The sequence below is a fragment of the Bufo bufo genome, chromosome 2, assembly GCF_905171765.1.
Source record: "Bufo bufo chromosome 2, aBufBuf1.1, whole genome shotgun sequence".
Lineage (NCBI taxonomy): Eukaryota > Metazoa > Chordata > Amphibia > Anura > Bufonidae > Bufo > Bufo bufo.
In genome coordinates this window covers 211,931,865-211,957,787 of record NC_053390.1, presented here as the reverse complement: position 1 = coordinate 211,957,787, position 25,923 = coordinate 211,931,865, and the positions used below count along the sequence as shown (strand labels likewise).

The 25,923-nt window shown below is 42.6% G+C and overlaps 1 protein-coding gene across 4 annotated transcripts in view; it reads left to right on the top strand.

Moving 5' to 3' along the window:
- Nucleotides 1-25,923, top strand: part of SH2B3 (SH2B adaptor protein 3) — a 148,633-nt gene that overhangs the window by 100,350 nt on the left and 22,360 nt on the right. For all 4 annotated transcript variants that reach the window (XM_040416108.1, XM_040416110.1, XM_040416107.1 and 1 more), the window contains 2 exons: nucleotides 14,794-14,895; nucleotides 21,115-21,203. In XM_040416108.1, the coding sequence (XP_040272042.1) occupies nucleotides 14,794-14,895; nucleotides 21,115-21,203 (191 nt within the window). The remainder of the gene's footprint in view (nucleotides 1-14,793; nucleotides 14,896-21,114; nucleotides 21,204-25,923) is intronic.

Here is a 25,923-nt window from a genome sequence, read left to right as displayed (position 1 = left end):
AGAATATAGAGCATGCTGCGATTTTCACGCAACGCATAAGTGATGCGTGAAAATCATCGCTCATCTGAACAGCCCCATTGAAATGAATGGGTCCGGATTCAGTGCGGGTGCAATGCGTTCACCTACCGCATTGCACCCGCACGGAAATCTCGCCCGTGTGAACGCAGCCTAAGGGTGCCCGTATACTGTGTAGCCCAGCCATGGGATCCACATGCCGATTTCCGCTAATTGTCGGGATCTTATAGTGCTGCAGTTGGCGGTAAGCTGCTTTTGAATCCTCTCCAGTTTTTTTTATTTGAAAAACCTGAGGAAAACCTGAATGTATATGGCAGCCTACGATAAGTAATTATGTAATTATTATAGTAATTATGAAAGGCATTCAGTCATAACTTTAACCCTGAGCACCTTATCAGAATGTGGCACCCATTCCATATCTCAGTCATTTATTAGAAATACGCCCGTTAGCTGTATGCTTTCTTAATGTGATTGTAACGCTATTACAGTCTTTTTTTCCCTTTATGTATCCATATTTTAACCATTTTTATAAAATATGTTCCTTAAAGCGATGGAAAAAATATTTCAAACCTATTTGGGAATAGGACCAGTACAGGTAAATAAGAATAGCCTCTGTTAGCAACTTGTCAGTGGTTTTTACCCACCCTCCCGAAACCACCATCAGCGCTATATAGGGATTAGGGAGACCTTTCTGAATATATGTGTGCCATCAGTAATACAACATACAGTACCTTAGCAGACGCACAACACCTCCTGTTCTCCATGCAATTTAAATAGTTTATCCCATGACAACAACTTGTCCTCCGTCCACAGGCTAGGGAGGGGGGTCCAATCTCTGGGGCCCCTGCAAGCACGTCCAATGCTCCATTTGACTCTATGGGGCTGCTGGAGATAGCTGAGTGTTTGTACTTGGATATCCCTGGCAGCCACGTGGAGTTGGAGAGAGACAGACACACATGCATTTCGGCCACTCCATTGAAATGGGGAAAACATGGGCCCCCGTTTTAGGGACTGGGCTCCTGCGTGTCATACACTTATTCCCTATCCTTTAGTAGGGGATATGTTATCGAGGAGCAGCCCCTTTTATTTTGTAGTGTCCACTGGGGGGTTCTTCACCAGGCAGGTGTCCTGCCATCTTTGCCTTATATTTGCAGGGGACAGTGGGTGACACAGGAGGCATCAGAAGTCAGTCATGTCTAGACGGGAGAGTTTGCTGAGATTGCAGGAGGCTTGCCTGTTGAGGAAACGCCTAGTGGACACTTGAAGAATAATTTGCATGCATTGCGGGAGTTTGTTACTGTTGGCACACCTATACATATGTTCAGAAAGGTCTCCCTCGCTCCTGTATAGGAGAGAGATGTCGGCTTTTGAAAAAAAGACATTTAGAGGACCTGTCACCCCTGCTGATATGTCTGTTTTAATAGCTTCATGCATTCTTCATGCTTTAGGAATTCTAGAACATCATTTCATATAACTCTGTTATGCCCCCCCCCCCCCCCCCCCCCCCTTAACTGGTAACACCCAGGTGCAGATGAATTAATAAAATTCTCTTCTGAATAACTAAGGAACAGAACAACATATGTAAAAAGATGCTTCAGAATTGTTATTGCATGGGGTATAAAATTATTCAGTCAAGCAAACATGACAGGAGTGGTGACGGGTCCTCCTTAACCCCTTCACAACTTGAGCTGTACATACACACCGCAAGTTAGGACTTTAAAAAGAGTGCCTGCTCAGCAGACACCAGAGGCAAAGTCTAGGATCGGTAATAACATTGATCACGGACATTTAACCCCTCAGGTGCTCTGGTCAATTGCGACCACTGCAACTGAGCAATCTTTTCCAGAGAGCACTGCTTTCCTGGGGACTGAATGGCTTCCCCGCGGCAATAGCGGGGAAGAGTCCCAGCATCCCCCACCGATCAGCTATTTCATGGGGCTACTGTGCTCATTGGAGTTCTGGTGAGGTCTGTGGGCTTTCGGCAGCTTTCCAAGCACAGTAAATTGTATAGCGGCTGTGCTTGGTATTGCAGCTCAGCCACATTGACTTGAATTGGACTGAGCTGCAACTAGGCCACATGACCTGTGTATGTTGATGTCACTGGCCTAGGAAGAGGCTGAAACACTCAGAGTACCCATCCTCTTCTAACAGCTGATTCCTGGGCCCCACGCTGATGTGATACTGATGACCTCAGGTCATCAATAATAATACCAAGCTAACCCCTTTAAATTCCCCTTGCCCTGTTCTGCAGGGCAAGGGCTGTTTATTCACTTTTGGGCACTGGTAGGCGGAGGCTTTCGACTAGCAGTGATCCCGGTGACGTGACCTGCTCTGATTGGCGGACTTTAGCATTAGTGCTGTTGACGTCACCGGGCTCACTGCTAGGCGGAAGCCTCCGCTTAGCTTACCCTTGGAGAGCCTGCCCTGCCTGATTCAGTGCAGGGCAAGGGGGAGCATCGGAGCATGATGAATGAGTGCAGATAGGGTTGTGTCCAGGTTCAGACCTTTAACGTTCTCTGCATGATAAATGCCATTTGCTGAAGTGAGACAACCTATTAAGGGGTTAAACAGTAAGAAAACTTATTATTGCTTGCCTTCAGGATGTGACCATTGATTTTGAAAATTACTTGCTTTGAATAACTTTATACTGGGACCATGATCTGTTTATGCAAAAATGTTCTAGTGATCTACAGCACTTGTAAGGATTAACGAAACCTTGGGGGAAAATCCATGAATTACAATAGCAAATGTGAAGTCTGCTTTTTAGATTATTATTATTTTTCAGGAAAGGTGGATTTCTCATTTGCTTGAGTTCTGCCATATTGAGTCAGATTCTGTTTTAATCATTCGTAGGTCCAACGCTGGGGCCTCTGCCTTCTATAAATAAGTCTATGACTTGTGTGCAGATGTGGTGAGATGTTTGCGTTCTCTTACTGAATGGAATGAACAAAGTGGTGTCCATACCTGCAAAATGTCACTTCGACATCCTTGTTAGTCCAAGTGACACTTTGCTGCACAAGCTATACGTACCATGTGTTATCTAAAGCCAGGTGACACGTTAGTGACTGGCTTCATAGTATGGTAGTAATGGTGCCTCCATCTACCTCTAGTAGCAGCGCTAGAATAAATCTGTAATGTGCCAGGATTTTTCTGTTGGATTCTGCAAAAATCCAAGAGAATTAAACTCTGTATTAAATTTGGATCATACGGATCTACGGTATGCAGTAGGACCCCATGGGCCGCAGTGTACATTCCTCCTCCTTTAAAGGGGTTCTATGGGAATTAAGAAAATGAAAATACTTTAAATATTACTTTATTATAAATATATTCTCAAATACCTTTCATTATTTATAATGGCTCATTTTGGGGAGCAATCATCAGGGGAAATAAAATGGCCGCTGTCCCATTAGTTCACACAAAACCTGTCCTGATCACACATGAGGACAAGTTACTTTACAACACAGGTAAAGAGCTGCCTCATCCTCCTCTCCTACTTGTCAGGGATTATGATCCTGAATACAGATGATGAACTTTAGCTGAATCTCTGGGGAATTTAGTTCATGAGAAGACATGAAGTACAAAGAGGACGGACAGCACAGGCTGTGGTAATAGAGGCTGCATACAAGAGCTGCTGCTCATTATCCACACCTCTCCCTCCTCTCATGTCTCCTCATCATCTCCATTCACACAGAGATTCACCTGCATTCAGGATCACGATTCCTGACAAGCAGAGCAGAGAGGAGGATGAGGCAGCACTATAGCTCATTGTGGTGAAGTAACTTGTCCTGCTGTGTGATTAGGACAGGTTTTGTCTGTACTAATAGGACGGCGGCCATTTTATTTCTCCTAATGATTGCTCCCTAGACAAAGCAAGCCTTTCTAAGTAATGAAGGTTATTTGTGAATTTTATAAAATAATAATTAGTATTTTAATATTTTTTTTATTCCTGGAGAACCCCTTTATTGTAGTCTTACAGTTAGTTCGGTACAAAGGTTTTTTACAGTAGAAATTAATTTCTGAAGTTATTACATGAAGTTTTGAGAGACTTTGCGAAGTAATAACTTTGGCTCATCAGAGCCAATACATTCTAATACTGTACGGAGTGCCCGCTCTGTATAGTATTTAAACAAAGTTTTATGCAAATCGACTTCGGATGAAGCATCCGAAGTAGATTCGCTCATCCCTACTCCAGGGCGTCTATAGGCAATAAATATGAGCCTGTAAACCAGCAATCGCATATATAACGTATAGCTTATGCAGATTACCAATGATGGTGCTCAAGAAGTATCAAAGTTCCTTAAATTAACAGGTTAAAACATACAGAGACGGTTTTGCACCAGTATGTTCCTGTGAGGAGTCAGGCGATTCCCTGAGCGGGAGTATTAGAGGAATATATCCGTTTCATTCTGTTAATTGGAAACATTAGCTTAGGGATAGCTGGAGACATTTTTAATCTTTGAGGAGGCCCCGCTAGATAAGCCATGGAGTGCCAGCAATAAGTTACCAAACTTTCCAGTTATTAAAGCGTTAAAGCAACCCATAGGGACTGGTGCTGGTTTGAGAAACAGAATTCTGCTTCTAGTTCCACACACATTTTGGAATGAAGTGCCGGTTTATGTGAAAAACACGCAATGGTTGCATAGGCCAGGACTTTGTGGAGACAGTAGAAGTTTCCTGTGGAAAGGATGAGACAGGTTTAATGTGCGCATCTGTGCTGGACGCTGGTTACAGTGACCTCTATAGAGCCACATAGTAGTGCAGCAATACATCAAGTTGTTCATATTAATGATGAGCACTTCTCTTACTATACGGATTGTTCTGCTCCCACCTCCAATCTGCAAAACATCTGAACTGGGTACTCCTTTATAAATTTCTAGTCGCTCCATTAGGCTACTTTCACACTAGTGTTTTGGCTTTCCGTTTGTGAGATCTGTTCAGGGATCTCACAAGCGGTCCAAAACTGATCAATTTGGCCCTAATGCATTCTGAATGGAAAAGGATCCGCTCAGAATGCATCAGTTTGCCTCCATTCAGTCCCCATTACGCTCCGGATGCTGCCTGCAGCGTTTTGCTGTCCGCCTGACGAAGTGGAGGCAAACAGATCCGTCCTGGCACATAATGTACGGTAAGTCAATGGGGACAGATCAATTTTATCTGACACAATCTGGCACATTAGAAAATGGATCCGTCCCCCATTGACCATCAATGGTGTTCAAGACGGATCCGTCATGGCTATAGAAGACATAATACAACTGGATCCGTTCATGACTGATGTATGCGGTTGTATTATTGTAACGGAAGATCCGCAAAAAAACGCTAGTGTGAAAGTAGCCTAATTAGCTATAGCTATTAGCTATAAGTGATAGGGATCTTCCATGCACAGTATGTGTCTCATCAGCCAGTGTAGTGATTTCAGGAATAGTGTGAACATAGTCTAAAGCTACTTTCACACTAGCGTTGTTAGAATCCGGCAAACAGTATGCAAACTGATATCTTTTTTTCCGGATCCGGTGAAATACCAAATCTGTATCTTCTGGAATAACGGATCCTGTATTTAAATTTTTTCAAAGATCAAAAGCGAAACCAGCTCCTCCTATATCCCGGAGTATGCACAAACCGATAAAACTGGATCCGGCGACGCGACAATTTCCAGAACACTTGGTACCGGATCCAGCATTAATACATCTCTATGGAAATCAATGCCGGATCTGGTAAGTGCGGTATTGTTCCGGGATTTTGGCTGGAAAAAATACTGCAGCAAGCTGCAGTATTTTGTCCGGTCAAATACCGTATAAGGAACGGAAGACATCCTGATGCATACTGAGCGGATTGCTTCCCATTCAGAATGCATTAGGACAAAACTGATGCGTTTTTTTCTGGTATTAAGACCCTTTACCGGATTTCAATACCGGAAAATAATAACGCTAGTGTGAAAGTACCCTAAACCAGGGATGTCAAACTCTTGGCCCTTCAGCTGTTTCAAAACTACAACTCCCATCATGCCCGGGCAGCCTACAGCTATTAGGGCAAGCTGGGAGTTGTAGGTTTGCAACAGCTGGAGGGCCGCAAGTTTGACATCCCTGGTGTAAACCATCATCATTTGGGAGCTCATAGAGCTGGTTGTGATGAGCAGGTGCCTATAGAATGATTCTGCCATCGATTCCCCTTTTCATATAAATGGTTGACCGACACATGATATGTGAAGAAGTGGGTGAGTGATGTCCATCTCATGGAAATCTAGGGATACTGGATGTATCCAGGTCCTGGAGACTGAACTACTAGTAGAATTTGCTGGCGCCCAGTCATTAGATTGTGAGCAGATACCTCCAAAATAACAGGCCCTGCTGATAACAGATGAGCAGCTTTACATTAAAGGCATCTGTCAGTAGATTGGTACCTATGACACTGTCTGACCTGTTACATGGGCGCCTGGCAGCTGAAGACATCTGTGTTGGTCCCATGTACATATGTGCCCGCATGGCTGAGGAAAATGATGTTTTCATATGTACATATGAGCCTCTAGGAGCAATGGGGGCCTTGTCGTTACACCTAGAGGATCTGCTCTCCATGCAACTGCAGTACCATCTGCACTTTTGTTGACTGGGCCAGGCAGTGAAAATGTCACCACTCCTACCTGGCCCTGTCAATCGAAGTTCAGAGAACGCAACAGTTGCAAAGAGGGCTGAGCCTCTAGGAGTAACGACAACGCCCCCGTTGCTCCTAAAGGCTTATTTGCATATATTAAAACATAATTTTTCTCAGCAATGCGGAAGGGCGGGCGGCGGTGCTTGGGGGGGCGGGCAGGCATGCGATCATCCGCCCGCCCCCTCTCTCAGGATAGCCGAGCGGTTTGCAGAGTGTCAGCACATTGCTGACACTCTGCTCGAAACGCCTGACATCTGTGCTGGCACAGATGCCATGCGTTTAACCCCCTTCCATGCCGCGTTTCGTAGGGACCGCTGTATGGAAAAGGTTAAGAGGGAGGGAGCTCTCTCCCATCGGGGGCTGCTGTGCCTTTTCAGCCCTGGATGGGAGTGGGAGGGGACCCCGCTCCCTCCCCATCACCCACTGCTCTGCTGTGGCAGCGAGTGATGGGTACCATGGCAACCGGACGCCTTCATAGGCGTCCGGCTGTCCATGGTACTGATTAGACTTCTGCCAAAGGCAGAAGTCTAATCAGACTTTGTAAAGTGAAAATACAGTAAAGTACACTATATAGAGTACTGTACTGTATTGTACAGACATCAGACCCACTGGATCTTCAAGAACCAAGTGGGTCTGGGTAAAAAAAAAGTGAAAAAAAGGTAAAAATCAAAAAACACATTTATCACTGATTAAAAATGAATAAAAAAAAAAAAATTCCCTACACATGTTTGATATCACCGCGTCCGTAACGACCTGATCTATAAAACGGTCATGTTACTTTACCCGAACGGTGAACTCCATAAAAAACAAAACAAAAAAAATTATGATAAAATTGAAATTTTGCCCACCTTACTTCCCAAAAAAGGTAATAAAAGTGATCAAAAAAGTCGTATGTACGCCAAAATAGTACCAATCAAACCGTCACCTCATCCCGCAAAAAATGAGACCCTACCTAAGATAATCGCCCAAAAACTGAAAAAACTATGGCTCTCAGAATATGGAGACACTAAAACATGATTTTTTTTGTTTTTGTTTCAAAAATGAATTAATTGTGTAACACTTACATAAATCAAAAAAAGTATACATATTAGGTATCGCCGCGTCCGTAATAACCTGCTCTATAAAAATATCACATGACGTAACCCCTCAGGTGAATACCGTTTAAAAAAAAAACAAAAAAACAAAACGCTATTTTTTGTCACCTTACATCACAAAAAGTGTAATAGCAAGCGATCAAAAAGTCATACGCACCCCAAAATAGTGCCAATCAAACCGTCATCTCATCCCGCAAAAATCATACCCTACCCAAGATATTTGCCAAAAACTGAAAAAACTATGGCTCTGACTATGGAGACACTAAAACATGATTTTTTTTGTTTCAAATATGAAATCATTGTGTAAAACTTACATAAATAAAAAAAATAGTATACATATTAGGTATCGCCGCGTCCGTGACAACCTGCTCTGTAAAAATATTACATGATCCAACCTGTCAGATGAATGTTGAAAATAACAAAAAATAAAAACGGTGCCAAAACAGCTATTTCTTGTTACCTTGCCTCACATAAAGTGTAATATAGAGCAACCAAAAATCTTATGTACCCTAAACTAGTACCAACAATACTGCCACCCTATCCCGTAGTTTCTAAAATGGGGTCACTTTTTTGGAGTTTCTACTCTAGGGGTGCATCAGGGGGGCTTCAAATGGGACATGGTGTCAAAAAAATCTGCCTTCCAAAACCGTATGGCATTCCTTTCCTTCTGCACCCTGCCGTGTGCCCGTATAGCGGTTTACGACCACATATGGGGTGTTTCTGTAAACTACAGAATCAGAGCCATAAATAATGAGTTTTGTTTGGCTGTTAACCCTTGCTTTGTAACTGGAAAAAAATTATTAAAATGGAAAATCTGCCAAAAAAGTGAAATTTTTAAATTGTATCTCTATTTTCCATTAAATCTTGTGGAACTTCTAAAGGGATAACAAAGTTTGTAAAAGTGTGTAGTTTCTTAGATGGGGTCACTTTTATGGAGTTTCTACTCTAGTGGTGCATCGGGGGGCTTCAAATGGGACATGGTGTAAAAAAAAAACAGTCCAGCAAAATCTGCCTTCCAAAAACCATACGGCGCACCTTTCTCTCTACGCCCTACTGTGTGCCCGTACAGTAGTTTACGGCCACATATGGGGTGTTTTTGCAAACTACAGAATCGGGGCAATAAATATAGAATTTTGTTTGGCTGTTAACCTTTGCTTTGTTACTGGAAAAAATGGATTAAAATGGAAAATTTGCCAAAAAATCTAAATTCTGAAATGTTATCACCATTTGCCATTAACTCTTGTGGAACACCTAAAGGGTTAACGATGGTTGTAAAATCTGTTTTGAATACCTTGAGGGGTGTAGTTTCTAGAATGGGGTAATTTTTGGGTGGTTTCTATTATGTAAGTCTCACAAAGTGACTTCAGACCTGAACTGGTCCCTAAAAAGTGGGTTTTTGAAAATTTCAGAAAAATTTCAAGATTTGCTTCTAAACTTCTAAGCCTTGTAACATCCCCCAAAAATAAAATATCATTCCCAAATTGATCCAAACATGAAGTAGACATATGGGGAATGTAAAGTAATAACTATTTTTGTAGTTATTACTATGTATTATAGAAGTAGAGAAATTGAAACTTGGAAATTTGCATTTTTTTTTTTTTTTTTTTTTTTTTTACAAATTTTGGGTAAATTTGGTATTTTTTTATAAATAAAAATGAATTTTTTTAACTTAATTTTACCTGTGTCATGAAGTACAATATGTGACGAAAAAACAATCTCAGAATGGCTTGGATAAGTCAAAGCGTTTTAAAGTTATCACCACTTAAAGTGACACTGGTCAGATTTGCAAAAAATGGCCTGGTCCTTAAGGTGAAATAAGGCTGTGTCCTTAAGGGGTTAAGAACCATGTGGTCAGAGAGACTGATGATGCTTAACCACAGTATTTTCTTATGCAGATGATGGACCAAGGAACATGCAACTTTCATGGCCCATCATCCACTTGAAGCATGGTTGTGAGTATACATGGGTCTCATTACACAGTATCAGTGTTTTCTATAGACTGCCGTCCATCAGGGCCATCCACACCTTCTCTGCCTGTCTGGCGTGTACGGGCTCTGTTCAGTCTGCTTTCTCTGTACATCAGTTGTTCAGACTACTTTTCTGCATTAAAGGGGTTCAGCTCTGAACCTGTACATATTAGGGATCGACCGATATTGAGGATTTTGAACGTTATCGGTATCGGCATCTATTTTGCCGATATACCGATAATGTAATGGGAACACAGAACGCGCTGCTCTCAGCGCGTTCTGTGTTCCCTCCGCAGCACAGGGGAGAAGGAAGCAGTGTCTCCTCCCCCTGTGATGCTGCTGCCGCTGCCTCCAATGACAGGACGGAAGACAAGAGGAGGGGAGGGGCTGTGGCCGCTGCGCCACCAATGAAGATGAGTCTTTCATTAATTCAAATACAGGAGGCGGGAGCTGGCTGCAGAATCACATAGCCGGCTCCCGACCTCTGTGAACGGCAGCTGCGGTCCGCGGTAGTTAACCTCTTAGGTGCCGCGGATCGCAGCTACCGCTCATAGAGGTCGGGAGCCGGCTATGTGATTCTGCAGCCAGCTCCCGCCTCCTGTATGTGAAAGAGAGGTATCTTCATTGGTGGCGCAGTGCGCCCCCCACCCCAATAGTAAAAACATTGGTGGCGCAGTGCGCCCCCCCCCTCAAGCCCCCTAGTATTAGTCATTGGTGGCGCAGTGCGCCCCCCATCCCAATAGTAAAAACATTGGTGGCGCAGTGCGCCCCCCCCCCCCCCCCCCCCCCCCCCAGTTCTAATCATTGGTGGCAGTGGCCACAGGATCCCCTCTCCCCTGCTCCTCCGATCGGAGCCCCAGCAGTGTAAGCCTGGGGCTCCGATCGGTTACCATGCTATTGAAGCCCTGGCTGCCATAGTCAGCTCCATGCTGCTGTGTGCACAGAGCACAGAGCAGCAGGGACAGTGTGAGATCCTATTCACTCTGATAGAGATCTATCAGGGTGAATGGGACAAGGGTTCTAGTCCCTAAGGGGGCTAAAAGTTAGTAAAAAAAATAAAAAATATTAAGTATAAATGAAAAAGATTTACAAAAAAAATAAAATAATAATACACGTTAACAATAAACATTAATTTTCAGCAGATTTGTGTAGGAATTTTTTTTTTTTCCTCAAAAATAAAAATACCCAGAATATCGGTATAAATTATCGGCTATCGGCCTGAAAGTTGACAAATTATCGGTATCGGTATCGGCCCTAAATAATCAATATCAGTCGATCCCTAGTACATATCCCCATTTTCACCTTGGCAGCCCCCCTGACTTGAGCATCGGAGCAGTTCATGCTCCGATGCTCTCCTTTGCCCTGCTGTAAATCGCTGCAGGGCAAAGGCATTTTCCCGAGTTCCGGTGACGTATTGGGCTCTCCATGGGGCTGCCAGGAAGCCTGGTGACATCACCGGCACTGATGGACAGGCTTTAGCACAGCCCTAGCCAGTAAAACGGCTAGGGCAGCGCTAAAGCACGCCCATCAGAGACGGTGACGTCACCAAACACACTGCTGGGCGGAAGCTTCTGCCCTGCAGTGTGTTAGTGTAAACAAAAGAGCCCTTGCTCTGCGCGATCTAGCACAGGGCAAGGGAGCGCATCGGAGCATGAGATGCTCTGATGCTAACACCAGGGCGGCTGCCTGGGTGAAATTATGGGTATGTCCAGGTTCAGTTCTGAACCCGGACAACCCCTTTAAGATTGATTTCAGTTTGTGGTAAAGTGTGTTTAAGCCATTCGTCTGGCACATTGTTTTTTTTTTTTACCATGAAGATATATTTCGTGAAAAGTGAGTATACTGCCTGCTTAATAAAGACAATATCCAAGTCTCATCCAACTCGTGTCATGTTAATCCAAAGACCTTATATTTCCTAATAAGGAGAAAAATGTGCTTTGTAAGAGGAGCTTCTGCCTATTCTTCCCCTGCAACGTCAGGCTGGAGTATACAGACACAGAGCTGCCACCATATACCTTGGAGTGTACATGTTTAACCCCATCCTTGCATTGCACCTGTACACATTACCATCAGTGCATTGCACATTATTATTTATGTAAAGACAGCCGCTGTACATGAAAAGGGGATTACATACATAATATTACACAATTACAAGTACAGTAATTATGAACTGACTAGTACAGAGAGAGATCGGACCCTGACCGTGAGGGATCTCAATATACAAGGGAAGGGGGAAGAAGGCATTAGATGAAGGTAGAAGGAGCTCATATAGCTGTGCAGTAGCAGCAGGGTTATTGCAAGTGGTAGGCTTTCCTGAAGAGGTGGGTGGTCAGGTTACTTTTGAAAGTTTGGATGTTGGGGAAGGGTCTGATGCACTGGGGTCGTGGTAGTTCTAGGGTATGGGAGATGCACGTGACGGATCCTGTAGATCAGGGATGCACAATGTACGGCCCTCCAACTGTTGTAAAACTACAACTCCCAGCATGTCTTAGCAGCCTTCAGCTATCAGAGCATGTTGGGAATTGTAGTTTTACAACAGCTGGAGGGCTGCAGGTTGGGCATCCCTGATGTAGATGATTGCATGAGGACAACATCAGAGGAGAGCAAAGAAGAAAGTAGTGGGAGGATGGGGGATTACGTTTGGGGAGGTATACAGCGATTAGTTCAGACATGCAAGAAGGGAACAGATTGTGGACAGCCTTGTACGATATTGTTAGTGTTTTAAACTGAATTTGCTAGGCAGCGGGAAGTCACTGAAGGCATTTGTAGTAGGTAGAGGTGGAGGGGAAGGAGGACGCAAGGTGGATTAACTGGACAGCAGAGTTGAGGATGAAGAAGGATGTTGCAGTAATCAAGGCAGGAGATGATGAGGGCATGCACTAGTATTTTTGTTGACTCAAGGTTGAGGTGAGAGTGGATGTGAGAAATGTTTTTGAGTTGGAGGCAGCAGATGGTGATAAGGGCTTGGATGTGTGATTTTGAAAGACAGGGTGGAATGAAGGGGTTTAAGCATGCATGGGATAGGCACAAGGCCATCCTTCATATAAGATGGGGCCGGGGGCTATCCATAGTATTCAGTATATTGGGCAGACTAGATGGGCCAAATGGTTCTTATCTGCCGACACATTCTATGTTTCTATGGAATATAATGTTTATCTCGGGCAGCTGATTTGTGAGACAGGAGAAAGCATGCGGTCATTATTGATTTTTGATCTGGTGCGAGGCCGAGTGAGATGGGGGAAAAATTATGATGTCTTCTTTCTCCATGTTGAGTTTTAGAAAGCAGAAGGAGGAATAGAAACTCTGGAATTTTGGATAGCGGGGTTGTGATATCTGGGCCAACGAGGTAAATTCGAGTGTCCTCAGCATTTAAGTGGTACTATAAGTTGAGGCATAACTTATGGTCTGTGGTAGCAGAATCCGTAACGGAATTCTTAGATAACCCGAACCTGAATCTTGTACGCCGAACTTGAAAACACAAGTTTGCTCATACCTAGTTTTTTGTTGCATTTTTTCCACCTGCATTTTTTGTTACTTTATTGTATTTTGAGCTCCAGATGTTAGCTGAAAGTCTGTGGAAAATAGGTGGCATTTTTTTTTCATTAGGTGGCATTTTTGTCTTTCTGGCTTCTTTTCAAAAAATGCAGCACACTGTAGCTCTTGGCATCTTTTTTCAGACATTTTCACATCACCTTCTCTATAGGGCAAAGACTCTACTGTGTTTTTTATAGCCCAAAAAAGGTCAGTGCATACTTGTGTGTGTGTGTGTGTGTGTAGGGACCCTAAAAGTGACCTATCTTTCATTAAGTTCATGATATGACAAAAGGAGGAGGGTTATACTGGAAAGTTTGATGGAAACTTGCATTGGTTCTATTGATGTCTAAAGGGGTTGTCCGACCTTTTTGGACATTTTTGACTATCCTCAGGAGGGTGTTGTACCTAATGAATGGGCAGCGTGGTGGATTAAAAGTGGTTAGCACTGGTTCCTTGCAGCAGTGGGTCCTAGGTTTGAATCCAACCAAGGAGGACAACATCTGATCATGTCTGTAAAGCCCTACAGAGTATGTTGGCCCTATATAAGAAAGCAACTGCCGGACTGGGTTTCGTGTGCCACTGCAGCTAATAACTGGCGTGACCCCAAGCAGCACATGATGCAGCGGTAATGTACTGCTTGGCGACTCATTACAATTGAGTCTAATCATTGGCTGTAGTGGTGAACCTGACCCTGTCTGGAAGTTTACAGGCCGGGATCTGGAAGATCGTGGAACATAGCCAGGGTACTGTAACAGAGTAGGAGAGAGCAGAATAAGATTTTTTCATTAGGTCTGGTACACCATGTGCTTGAAAATGCATGCACTTGAGGTTGCATCTACTGTTTTTATACTAGTAAGTGGTAAGATTCTCAGGAATCCCCTTTTGTAAGGGGAATGTATCAAATATATATTTTGTAATTAAAAACAGATACTGATAAATATTATTTTTCTAACTTGTTTTATTTATTGTAGATTTTTTTAAATTCTGTTTTCTTTACATAGCTATTTTGCCCGAGCTGCTAATAATATATATTCAGAGAAATGCTTTACAGATACCATAGGAATTTGTAGTCTGAGGATGACTCATTGACTTCTATGGGAAAGTGTTCTAGGCATATTCTGCAACCTGTGCAGAGGTCACTGTGCAAGCAGGGGGAGAAGGGGAGCTGTGGCATCTACTGTGAATGGTGGATCCTGTTTTTTTCTACTGTAATATAATTGTTGTCTGTCATTGTAATCCTGCTTGGGATAATAATGAGATGACTGCTGAAGAAATCTCTACAGAACAGGAAGTGTCAGTCTATTATGAAGCTCAGTGGCCATTATGAAAACTGTGAAACAGTTAGTGACATACCAATACAAAAAAAAATCACCAAACAAATGTAAAAAAAAATGTTTAACATAATAAAACATGATTTAAGCAATAGGCCATTCTCTGATTCTTTTTAAAGTGAAGCATGATAGTCATAATGGATAATATTAACCTATTTGTTATGAATTCTTTTATTTAAAAAGTGTAAATCTGTATCTCCCCTGCAGTGCTCCAAGCCAAAGTTACGGGTTCCATGTTCTGCAATCCATGAAATCAGAAAATGCACCCCCCTGGAGATGCCGGACAATGTGAACACATTTGTTCTAAAGGTAAGTACCATTCAGCTAAACACCGCGGCCCAGCTCATGTGTTTTTCAATAAACTTATTTGTGGGAATATATCACAGCCTGCACCCCTAAATTGTGGCTCTAAAAAGTCTCGAAATAGGGCTTTTGCTACTTTGCGACTTTTCACATTTTTACACCACTCACTCCAGTTAGGAAAAGTGTGTGAGAAAGTGGAGTAGTTAGGTTTGTTAATTAGTTTCTCTCCAGATTTATCACTGGGATTTTTATTTTAAAAAAGTTGCAAAAAAAAAAGTCCCAGTAAAGGGGGGGCTGGCGGCTGCATAGAAAAACTGGAGTAGCATCCTAACATCTGACCGTAAACGTTTCTCATTCATGCTGATTTATTTCTTATTTTGCCTGATGTCAGGCATTGAAATTGTGCACTCCTGTCCAAGCATATTTCAGGATGTCTCCAGGTACATAGAAGGAACATTCCTGCCTTTGATTCACTTACTTATTCCTTTTGTCCAATTCATCTACATGAAATTATTATGGCGAGTTCAAACAGTGAGCGTTTAGGTTGGGTTTCTTGTCTTTTGTATGGCTATGCATTATGTTTCAGTCGGTTTTTGTCATTTTCCCCTGCCTTCTCCTTTAAGCACTTGTGCTTGGAAGTTGCTATCATGTATATTACTGTAGGCCTGTGTCTGTATTGTGATAACACTACAAATAAAATATTGAAAGTTGTCTGATGTATTCTTATTTTAGTTAGAATTAGAAGATCTGCAAAAAATGTTAACGGCCGAGGGACTGTTTATAATTGAAGTTATATATTTCCCGCACTGTATTGATCAATTATTTGCAGTCTTTAGCACCTTTTTATATTAGTTTGTCAACTTTGTGTTAAAATGTATATTTTCAATGTACAATAGCACGTTCAGATTGGGACATCCTTCTAAAGAGGTTGTGTCATCTCAAACATTGAGACAGTGTATTTTCGGAAGTCCTATAGAAAGGAATGGGAAGTGCACAGTGCAAGCAAGGCTACTGCTCCATTTTTGTTTCTAACAAATGCATTACTAAAGGATAAATGACAGACAACAGACCAGGACCTTTCTCATTATGAAAGGTGAGATTGAAGTACAACTTAAAGCCCAACACACAGACCACAACTAAACATCCAGTATAGAGTGACACAAGAGGAAAGGTGAAACACATTGAAGTACAGGGAATAGGCATAAGAAAATGATAGTCTGATCTGGGAATAATACGCATTCCATCTTTACGTCCAGCCACCCCAGACATTCTCAATGGAGGAAAGATCTGACATTCATGCTGGCCAGGGGAGCTGCTGATACCCTGAAGGGCACGTTGTGTAGCATGGGTAGTGATTGGGTGGATGTTATCTTGTTGGTACACCATGTCTTCTGTCAAAAAAGGCAGTAGGACTGGTTTCATGACATCCTGAATATAACATCATGACATCCTGCTTTCATCATGCCTTTCAATGGGCTCATTTGCCACATCAGTACAGGTACCCTTGGTACTAAACATGCTCAGAAGGGTGAAAGACAAGATGTATCTTTTTCTAGCACTACCCCCAAACATATTCACAGTTCTCCAAATTGCAAAAAAGACTTTGGGGCACAGTTATTAAGGCCAACATTTTAGACGCTGGTCTTATTAAGCCCTATACCTGGTGGTGGATCCGCTGCAGTTATGAAGAGGCACATGTAAGTCAGCTTCCTTGGTGTCTTACATTTAGACCATTTTCTACACCTAGAACAGGCATGGAAAATGGTAATTGAGATGGGCTTGCCAGGCTGTCCCCTTCCCCGCTCACACCACGCTCACATTTTTAGACTTGGCGTGAGCGAGGAGAAGTCGCAATCTGCGCCAGAAATGCAATTAATTTAGGCATATTTCTGTTTAATACATGACCCCCTTTATTTCTATTTGAGCATACAGTTACATATTCCCTTACAATTTTCCCTTACAATTTTGAGGAAGTGAGCTTCCGTAAGTCCTACCATGGACAACTAAACCATTTACAATAAGGAATGTCCAAATAAATTTATGTCAACACTTTCTACAATAATTGAGATACCTTTCAACATTATTCCAGAACTTCAATGGAGAGAGGGTCAAGTGAAAGAAATCTCTCAAACATTGCAAAGATACACTGCCTTTTTAAAAAAAAATTTTTTACATCTCCAAATATCTAATTACAAATGTATCACCCTCTCCCACCACCATGCAAGGAAAGTGGAGGGTAATATACACCTGAATCTATAGATGCACAGGCATTCTTTCTGTAAAATGCAATGATGCGCAGTCTAGTATCTCTGAACATGAGCGAGCTGCTGTCAGCGCGCTCATGTTCCCTCAGCAGCACAGGGGAGAAGGAAGCAATCTCTCCCTCCCCCCTGTGCTGCTGCTGCCACCAATGAACGGAGAGAGGGGCGGAGGAGGGGAGGGTGCACTGCGCCACCAATGATGCGGCACCTGAGGGGTTAACTGCCGCTGATCTGCTGTCAGTACCCGCCTCCTATATTAAGAGTTAATTATCATTGGTGGCGCAGTGCCCCCTGAACCCCCCCAGTATTATAATCATTGGTGGCAGTGGCCACAGGGTCCCCTCCCCTCCTCCTCATTGGTGGCAGTGGCAGCTTCTGATCGGAGCCCCAGCAGTGTAATCCTGGGGCTCCGATCAGTTACCATGGCATCCAGGACGCTACTGAAGCCCTGGCGGCCATGGTACTCTCTCTCTGCTGCTGTGTGTACTATGCACAGGGCAGCAGGGAGAGTGTGAAGTCCTATTCACCCTAATAGAGCTTTATCAGGGTGAATAGGACAAGGGATTAGAAGATCCCAGGATAGTTATTAAATAAACTGTGTAAAAAAAAAAAAAAAAAAAAAAAGGGAAAACCCCCCCCAAAAATATTAAGTATAAATCACCCCCTTTCCTAATTTTACATATAAAATATATAAACAATAAATCGAAAAGTCCAAACTAATAAAATCTGCACGATTCGCCATTTTTTAAAATGCGGAATGCACATGGCTTTTTTGTTTTATTTTTTTCGCGTGGTATCGAATATCGCAATACTTTTTTATGGTATCGAAACCAAATCAAAATTTTGGTATCGCAACAACTCTACCAGGTGGTGATTGACATCCTGCTGTAACAGCCGGGATCAGAGCAACTTCTGATCCCGACCGTTTATCTCCTTTGATTCTGCAGTCGATAGCAACTGCTCCATCTAAGGAGCTGGACAAAGGCTCCCTCTCTCTGCCCATCGGCAAATTGGTTATGGGCATCCAGTGGCCTAACAAATGTCCTCCGACCACCTTAGATATCAGCCTATTAGGTCAGTGTAGTATACTGACTGGCTATAATTGTTTGGAATGTACGGTAAGTATTAAAAGCAATGTAATCTAATCGAAAGAAAAAATGTAATTAAAGTTTAATAAAAAATATATATATATTTTTTTAAAAGCCCTCTCCAAAATGAAATCTACTTTCCATGAAAAAACAAAACACATTTATATCAAAAAATTAACAAAATTAACAATCAGTCTTCTCCTCTTGCATTAGAACAGGCTGCTGGTAGACTGTATAACATTTTTATGGTGGCAGGTTCCCTTTAAAAAAAATATTAAAATATATGTAATAGAAAATAACTTTAACATTTTATTTACACTGTATGGCACTGTATGGCACAAAAATATTACTTAATTTTCATACAATACATATGCCCTGCCCTGTAAAATATTACCGATAAAAACTACAACTCATCCTGTAAAAAGCAAGCTCTCATATAATAATGTCAGTAGATAAATTAGAAAGGTAACTGAGGGGATGGATGAAATGGTGAAGGACCCTAAAGGATGGATTAGGAAAGTTGTGGGGAGAAGGGAAAGTTGGCTGGAATGAGGCTGGTTATGACTACAGGGAGGCAAATGAATGAGAGGAATGAAGTCTTGATGCACGGCTCACTAAAATTTCTTTGCTGGGTGCTAGGCTAGCCAATCAACAGCAGGCCCTGCTAGCGATGCTAATGCTGATTGGGCCAGCAACAAGACAACACAGAGCTCTGGTCGGGACTTCGGTGCAGCGGCTAAGGAGCCACTGATGTGCTAGCCTGCTATGTGTAAGAGGAGGGGCCCAAGGAGGAGTAGTGGGGAGCTGGAAGGCGGGCCAGAGCCCTGGGCAAGAACTTGAGACAGGTCTGTGAGCTGTTGTATTTAAGTGTAATTAGGGAGTGGAGCCTTTAGTCCGGGGCTGGGCTTCCTTCCCCCACGGGCCTCATAGCAGCTGCATGGTCTGCCTCCATTGGAAGTACGATACTGAGTATGCATTTTTGGTATTGCTGCATTTGTACTAGCCGGTACACTAAAATTGACTTTTTACTGCACACCCATTAAAATTTTACATTAAAAACTAATCAATAAATACAGCTATATTGATAGAAAAAAAGTTATGGCTCTTGGAATGTGACCAGAAAAAAAAAATTCTAAAAAAAAGTCTGCTTGGTCCCTAAGTTTCAACTCGGGACAGGCCTTTAAGGGTTAATAAACAAGCTGCTTGCAGCGTTTTTTCTGTCAGAGATGGGGACGCAACCAAACGGAATGAAATGCATTTTGGTGAATTCCGTTTAGTTCAGTTTTGTCCCCATTGACAATGAATGGGAACAAAACTGAAGCGTTTTCATCCGCTATTGAGATCCTATGACAGATGTCAATAGCGGAATTGAAAACGCTAATGTGAAAGTAGCCTAAGTTGGCTTAAAGTATTGTACTTGTATACAGTTTGTTTTATAGTGCTACCCCAAGAATTCACTGCTAAATAATATACTGTACAGTAACAATACCTCACAAAGTCAACATCAGCCATGAAATATATGAACCTGCCTGGCCTTTGGTCCTCTGCATGCTCAGTATTGGCCTCTTGATCCAGGATAATCTTCCTGAAGTCCAGGAACGTTTCCTCACATTGTGGTGAAGCGATTAGTGAAATCAGATTGTTAGCAGTTTCAGATGGAGGCTTTCATGAGATTTGCCTTCTTTATGCTTTTCCACATTTGTCTAGTTCTTCATTTCCTTAGTGGAAAAAAAAAGGGGTACATTCCTCCCACCATCCCAAGAAGATGTTGGCATACTTGAGGGCACACCGTTGTGACCCCCCCTCCCCCCTCAGCTGGTGGTAGTTTTTCGAAGCACATGGAGACTGCCAGATTTAGCTGAAAAGCCTTAACAGTCCACACATTACATTCAATAGTAAATTCATCCAAGCCGTTCCGCATATCCTTACTGTCGGACATATCTGAACATCCAACATTCCTAAGAAGTTGATCACATATTCTGGCACAGAACCTCCCTGACCTTCCTTGTTTCTTTTGCTTGTGCACCTAGGTGAAGCAATAAAAGTTTTCAATTTGAGGGGTATAATATAATATGATCTGAGTTGTGGTTGAAATTCTATTATTAATTCACTTTTTACAATAGTGCCTTTATTTAAAGTACAAAAATGGTTTGGGTTCCCACTCAGGACTCGGTTCCCATGTATTACAGCGGTCTCCATTCTGTGGCTGATGTGACAGTCTCAACAAGCCCTCTCTACAGTCTAATGAATTGAAGGGATGGTTTCATGAAGCCATGCCCTTTTATAATAAGAGGCTGGTACCTTTGAACCCCTGGTGATCAGCCCACCAAACCCAATGCAGTACTACATGTCCGCCATTCCAATAAATAACCGTCCATGTGATGCATGGAGACGCTGGATCCACTAGTTCATGAGCCGATCCTACATGGCAGTTCTCCATTGTGGTCCAAAGAGAAGGACAGATGTTGTCCTGGTGAGAGAATCCCTTTAAGGGTCAGTATTTCCTGCTGCCAAGCCAATGTTTTTTTACTTCAGCTTCTACTTACAAAGAGTGTATTTTTGAATCTATGGAGAACACATTTATCATGGTGTAAGTAGAAACAAGATACATTGGACAATGATTGTACCGGTTCATGAGTGAAAACATCTGTTTTGGCTGGTCAAACGTCTGTGGAAATAGTTTTCCAACATGTGTACTAACAGCCCTAAGGAGAATAAGCAGTCGGTACATGACAGAATTAGTTCTCACACACTGATATAGATAGCCCTTTCAGATGTGGAGAAGCACATTTCAAAGAGAGCCTTTGTTAGTTTTATCCAGAATTAAGAATGTTTTGTGATATTTATCTTTTTTCCTGTTTTCCTCTACTTTTTAGGTTAATACAACTGAAGTTATTTTTGAAGTTGTAGATGACCAGCAGCTAAATTCCTGGACATCAGAAATCAAAGAGTGCATGAACTGCGGGTAGGCCATCCACTTTGTTTTATGGTGGGAGCCTTTTTATTTTATTTTTTACCAGTTTTAACTTGACACAAAAGATACCTTTCAGTATTACCAGACAAGATCTCAGTGATAATATTGGAGTGATGAGGGGTTTCGTGATCTTCTACAGCTCCTCTAGTAAACCTTGTTCTTCTGTTGGGTATACACATCTTATTTTGTAACCCTTCCTATTATATATTGCTGAACGTTATCTTTGTCATGGCAATGAATTCCACAGGTTACTTTACATGTAAATATTTGCTGTAAATGTATTATATATAAGTATAGATGCTCTTTTCTTAGCACTTAAGGCCCCTTTACACTGCTCGATAGAGCAGATGATTGTCTGGAAGGAAGCATTCCTTCCCGTCAAGCTTCTTGTGAAGGAGACCGTTGTGTTTACATGCAGTGATCTCCTCCACAGTATGGGAAGGAGCGATCACTAATGCCATCACTCGTCCCCATACAGAATCATTGTTTGCCGGCAGCAGATCATACCATCTAAACAGCTACTTGCCGGCAAACAACTATTTAGGTAACCGCACAAATGATCATATTACCCAATGAATGAGCGTTTCTCTCATTCATCTGATAATCGGTGGCACCTTTACAACAGCAGATCATCAATAACGAGCATTCCTACTTGTTATTGATTATACTTTGCCAGTGTACAGAGGCCTTTAGACCTCCACTGATAATAGTATATAAAATATTTTCATACCAGATTATATTGGAAAGTTACCTTCTGCCCATATTATTTTTAGAATGTCTTGATCAAGGTAACTTGTGTTCATACTCCATAACAACACTGTACCCAACAGGGGACCTTTCACCCGTCCTGACATTACCATATAAATATTTGGCAGGGTAGGGCATACTGATGACATGTGATATCACTTATTATTTTTCCTATGCGCTGCTCTATTCCCCCGCTGTGCCCCCCCCCCCCCCCCCCCCGTTCTGGTTTTCCGCCCTGTATGTAAATCCATCCATCGGTACAGGGAGGAGGAGATGGCCGTGTTTCTCAATGGCTGTCTGGTGAGTTGTTTTTTCTGAGAAGTAGATGCCCCCTGAGAAACGTGGCCATCTCCTCCTCCCTGTATTGATGGTATGGATTTACCTACAGGGCGGGAAATCAGAACGGGGGGCACAGCGGCGGAACAGAGCAGCATATAGAAAAAAAGAGCGATATCGCATGTTGTCAGTATGCCCTACCCTGCCAGCTATTTATATGGTAATGTCAGGACTGGCGAAAGGTCCTCTTTAAGATATATACTATAAGACAGAAAAAAAATACTGCACCAAGAAGGAGTTTGAAGAAAACTTTCTATGTGTGAATGTAATGACGATATATGTAAGTGATTACAATATTAGAGCGAAAGGAGAAGATTTTGGGGAAAATTATACAATTGAAAGGAGACTCTTGTACCCTGTTGGGCCGCCTCTAGCCTGGATACAAGATGAGATATGGTTGGGAATGGAGGCCTACAGGTTCTTTACGGTATCCTGCTGCACATTTGCCCACAGATGGTGCAGCTAGGCCTGTAGATCCTGCACCCCGGCATCCCAGATAGTCCTATAAATGCTGAATTGGTGATAAATCTGGTGACCAGGCAGGCCAAGAAGGTGTTGTAATCTGACGGAGACATTCCTGGGAAACCATTGCTGTGTGTGGGCGAGCATTATCCTGCTGAAAAATGCTAGTTGGCAACTTATGTGGCCAAAGGATGTCGTGCACATATAGCTGAGCTGTTGGTGTCCCTCGTATCACTACTGGTGGGGACCGACTGGCATATGCTATGGCCCTCCAGATCATCACACCAGCAGTTGGTGTGACTGTGGCTGGCTGTCAATGGCAGGACACGTAATGGGCGCTGTGACACAAAATTTCCTTCTGCTAAGCTCCTGGAAATGATCTGGGCAGATGGTGGACAATGAAACTGTGGGAGCTACTCGTGGTTGTCGGAGAATCAAATAATCCTCTCTACTGGTGGTCTGTCTGGGCCATCTGGAGTCTGTTTGCCGTGTGTGTGCCCTCACGTAGCAAATGCCCACAACACCTCCTAACAGCTAGGTCAAAACATGGTGGGCAATTTATTCAAACGACCATCCCGCCTCTCTGTCCAATGATGCGCCCCCTCTCAAAGTTTGTCAACTAGGCAAAATGTCTTCAAGTGCGTCGTAGGCATGTCTAGCAGTCATTGATCTCTCACTAAGATGTACACTAACTAAAAGTAGCCTCTGAGAGCCTCTTAATAGGGCAGCAGGGGAAGCACTTTTACGCCCTCTTGTGGCAAGACCTAATGTCTAATCAGACCCCAGCTGAAATAATTTACATATCTGCCTGAGACATAACTGCATGCCGAGTTTTGCAGCAATCTGACATTTCTATCTGGGTGCTTTCTTTTTTTGGCAATGCATTAACCACTTAACAGCCTGTGACAGATATCCATCACAGACAAGTGCTGCTTACCTCTCTGGCAGATAAATCCATCACAGAAATCTCAGCTGATGTACACAGCCACAATGGCCAGTATCACGGATTTGTGCGCGGATGGATCTGATCCGCTTTTTCACCCGCTGAATCCATGGCAATAATGAACATGATGTGGACTTAAAAATCCCGTATTCATTTGCTTTGCCGGCAGATTTTGTATCAGCATTTAGTGTAGTCCTCAATCTGGACCTACTACCTAACATGGCTTTATGCTACATTTCTCCTGCCTGTTTGGCCTATATTACAGGCTGTTACGATGCAATGTATTTATAAAGTCTCTCAACGTCTTATGTAGATTTAATCTACGTATAAAACTGAAAGCTATTTGACTGTATTGTATTTTTTCGGGATACTGTTTGCAGTCCAGTTATCAATATCTGTGCACATTAGAATTCTTGGACTGAATAGGATATAGACTGCAAGATATAAGATCAAGGTCAACGTCCAGCTGTTGGCGCTTAGATTACAAGCAAGGGTTAAAGGTGCTGAAGGTCAGTTGCAATACATGGATTGGTTTAGTCACCTGCTGCTGGGGAGCGCTGCATGTGTGATTTGCTGTGTAGGTGATAATTGCTGTTTCTAAAGCAGGAAGCAGAGGAAGTGCATGTTGACCTGTAGGGTTTGCATATGGTTCAGCCTCCAGCGCTATGCTGAAAGGCTTTTCCTGTTATTGAAATACCAAGAACTCTGTTAGCAATTAATCATTGTGTGATTTCCAGAGCTTGTCCTCCTCCAGTTCTGTTCCCCTTTCCTCGAATTTCCATGAATTACACATGTGCTTGCGATGCCTTCAGAGGTTTACTTGTAGTCTGTGTTACAGGTGACATCTCATGTCTTCAGTTGCACATGTTGAAAAGCTCTGAGGCAGAGCAGTAGTTTGCGACTTAAAGGGGTTCTGCACTTTGTTTTAACTGATGATCTATCCTCTGAATAGATCATCAGCTTCTGATCGGCGGGGGATCGACACCCGGGACCCCCGCCGATCAGCTGTTTGAGAAGGCAGTGGTGCTCCAGTAGAGCCGCGGCCTTCTCACGGTTTACCGCCGGCCCACTGACGTCACGACTAGTATCAACTAGCATGGGCGGGGCTAAGCTCTGTTCACTTGATCAGAACCTGATGATCTATCCAGAGGATAGATCATCAGTTAAAACAAAGTGCAGAACCCCTTTAACCACTTCAGCCCCCAGTGCTTAAACACCCTGAAAGACCAGGCCACTTTTTACACTTCTGACCTACACTACTTTCACCGTTTATTGCTCGGTCATGCAACTTACCACCCAAATGAATTTTACCTCCTTTTCTTCTCACTAATAGAGCTTTCATTTGGTGGTATTTCATTGCTGCTGACATTTTTACTTTTTTTGTTATTAATCGAAATTTAACGATTTTTTTGCAAAAAAATGACATTTTTCACTTTCAGTTGTAAAATTTTGCAAAAAAAACGAGATCCATATAGAAATTTTGCTCTAAATTTATAGTTCTACATGTCTTTGATAAAAAAAAAATGTTTGGGTAAAAAAAAAATGGTTTGGGTAAAAGTTATAGCGTTTACAAACTATGGTACAAAAATGTGAATTTCCGCTTTTTGAAGCAGCTCTGACTTTCTGAGCGCCTGTCATGTTTCCTGAGGTTCTACAATGGCCAGACAGTACAAACACCCCACAAATGACCCCATTTCGGAAAGTACACACCCTAAGGTATTCGCTGATGGGCATAGTGAGTTCATAGAACTTTTTATTTTTTGTCACAAGTTAGCGGAAAATGATGATTTTTTTTTTTTTTCTTACAAAGTCTCATATTCCACTAACTTGTGACAAAAAATAAAAACTTCTATGAACTCACTATGCCCATCACGAAATACCTTGGGGTCTCTTCTTTCCAAAATGGGGTCACTTGTGGGGTAGTTATACTGCCCTGGCATTCTAGGGGCCCAAATGTGTGGTAAGGAGTTTGAAATCAAATTCAGTAAAAAATGACCTGTGAAATCCGAAAGGTGCTCTTTGGAATATGGGCCCCTTTGCCCACCTAGGCTGCAAAAAAGTGTCACACATCTGGTATCTCCGTACTCAGGAGAAGGTGGGGAATGTGTTTTGGGGTGTCTTTTTACATATACCCATGCTGGGTGAGATAAATATCTTGGTCAAATGACAACTTTGTATAAAAAAATGGGAAAAGTTGTCTTTTGCCAAGATATTTCTCTCACC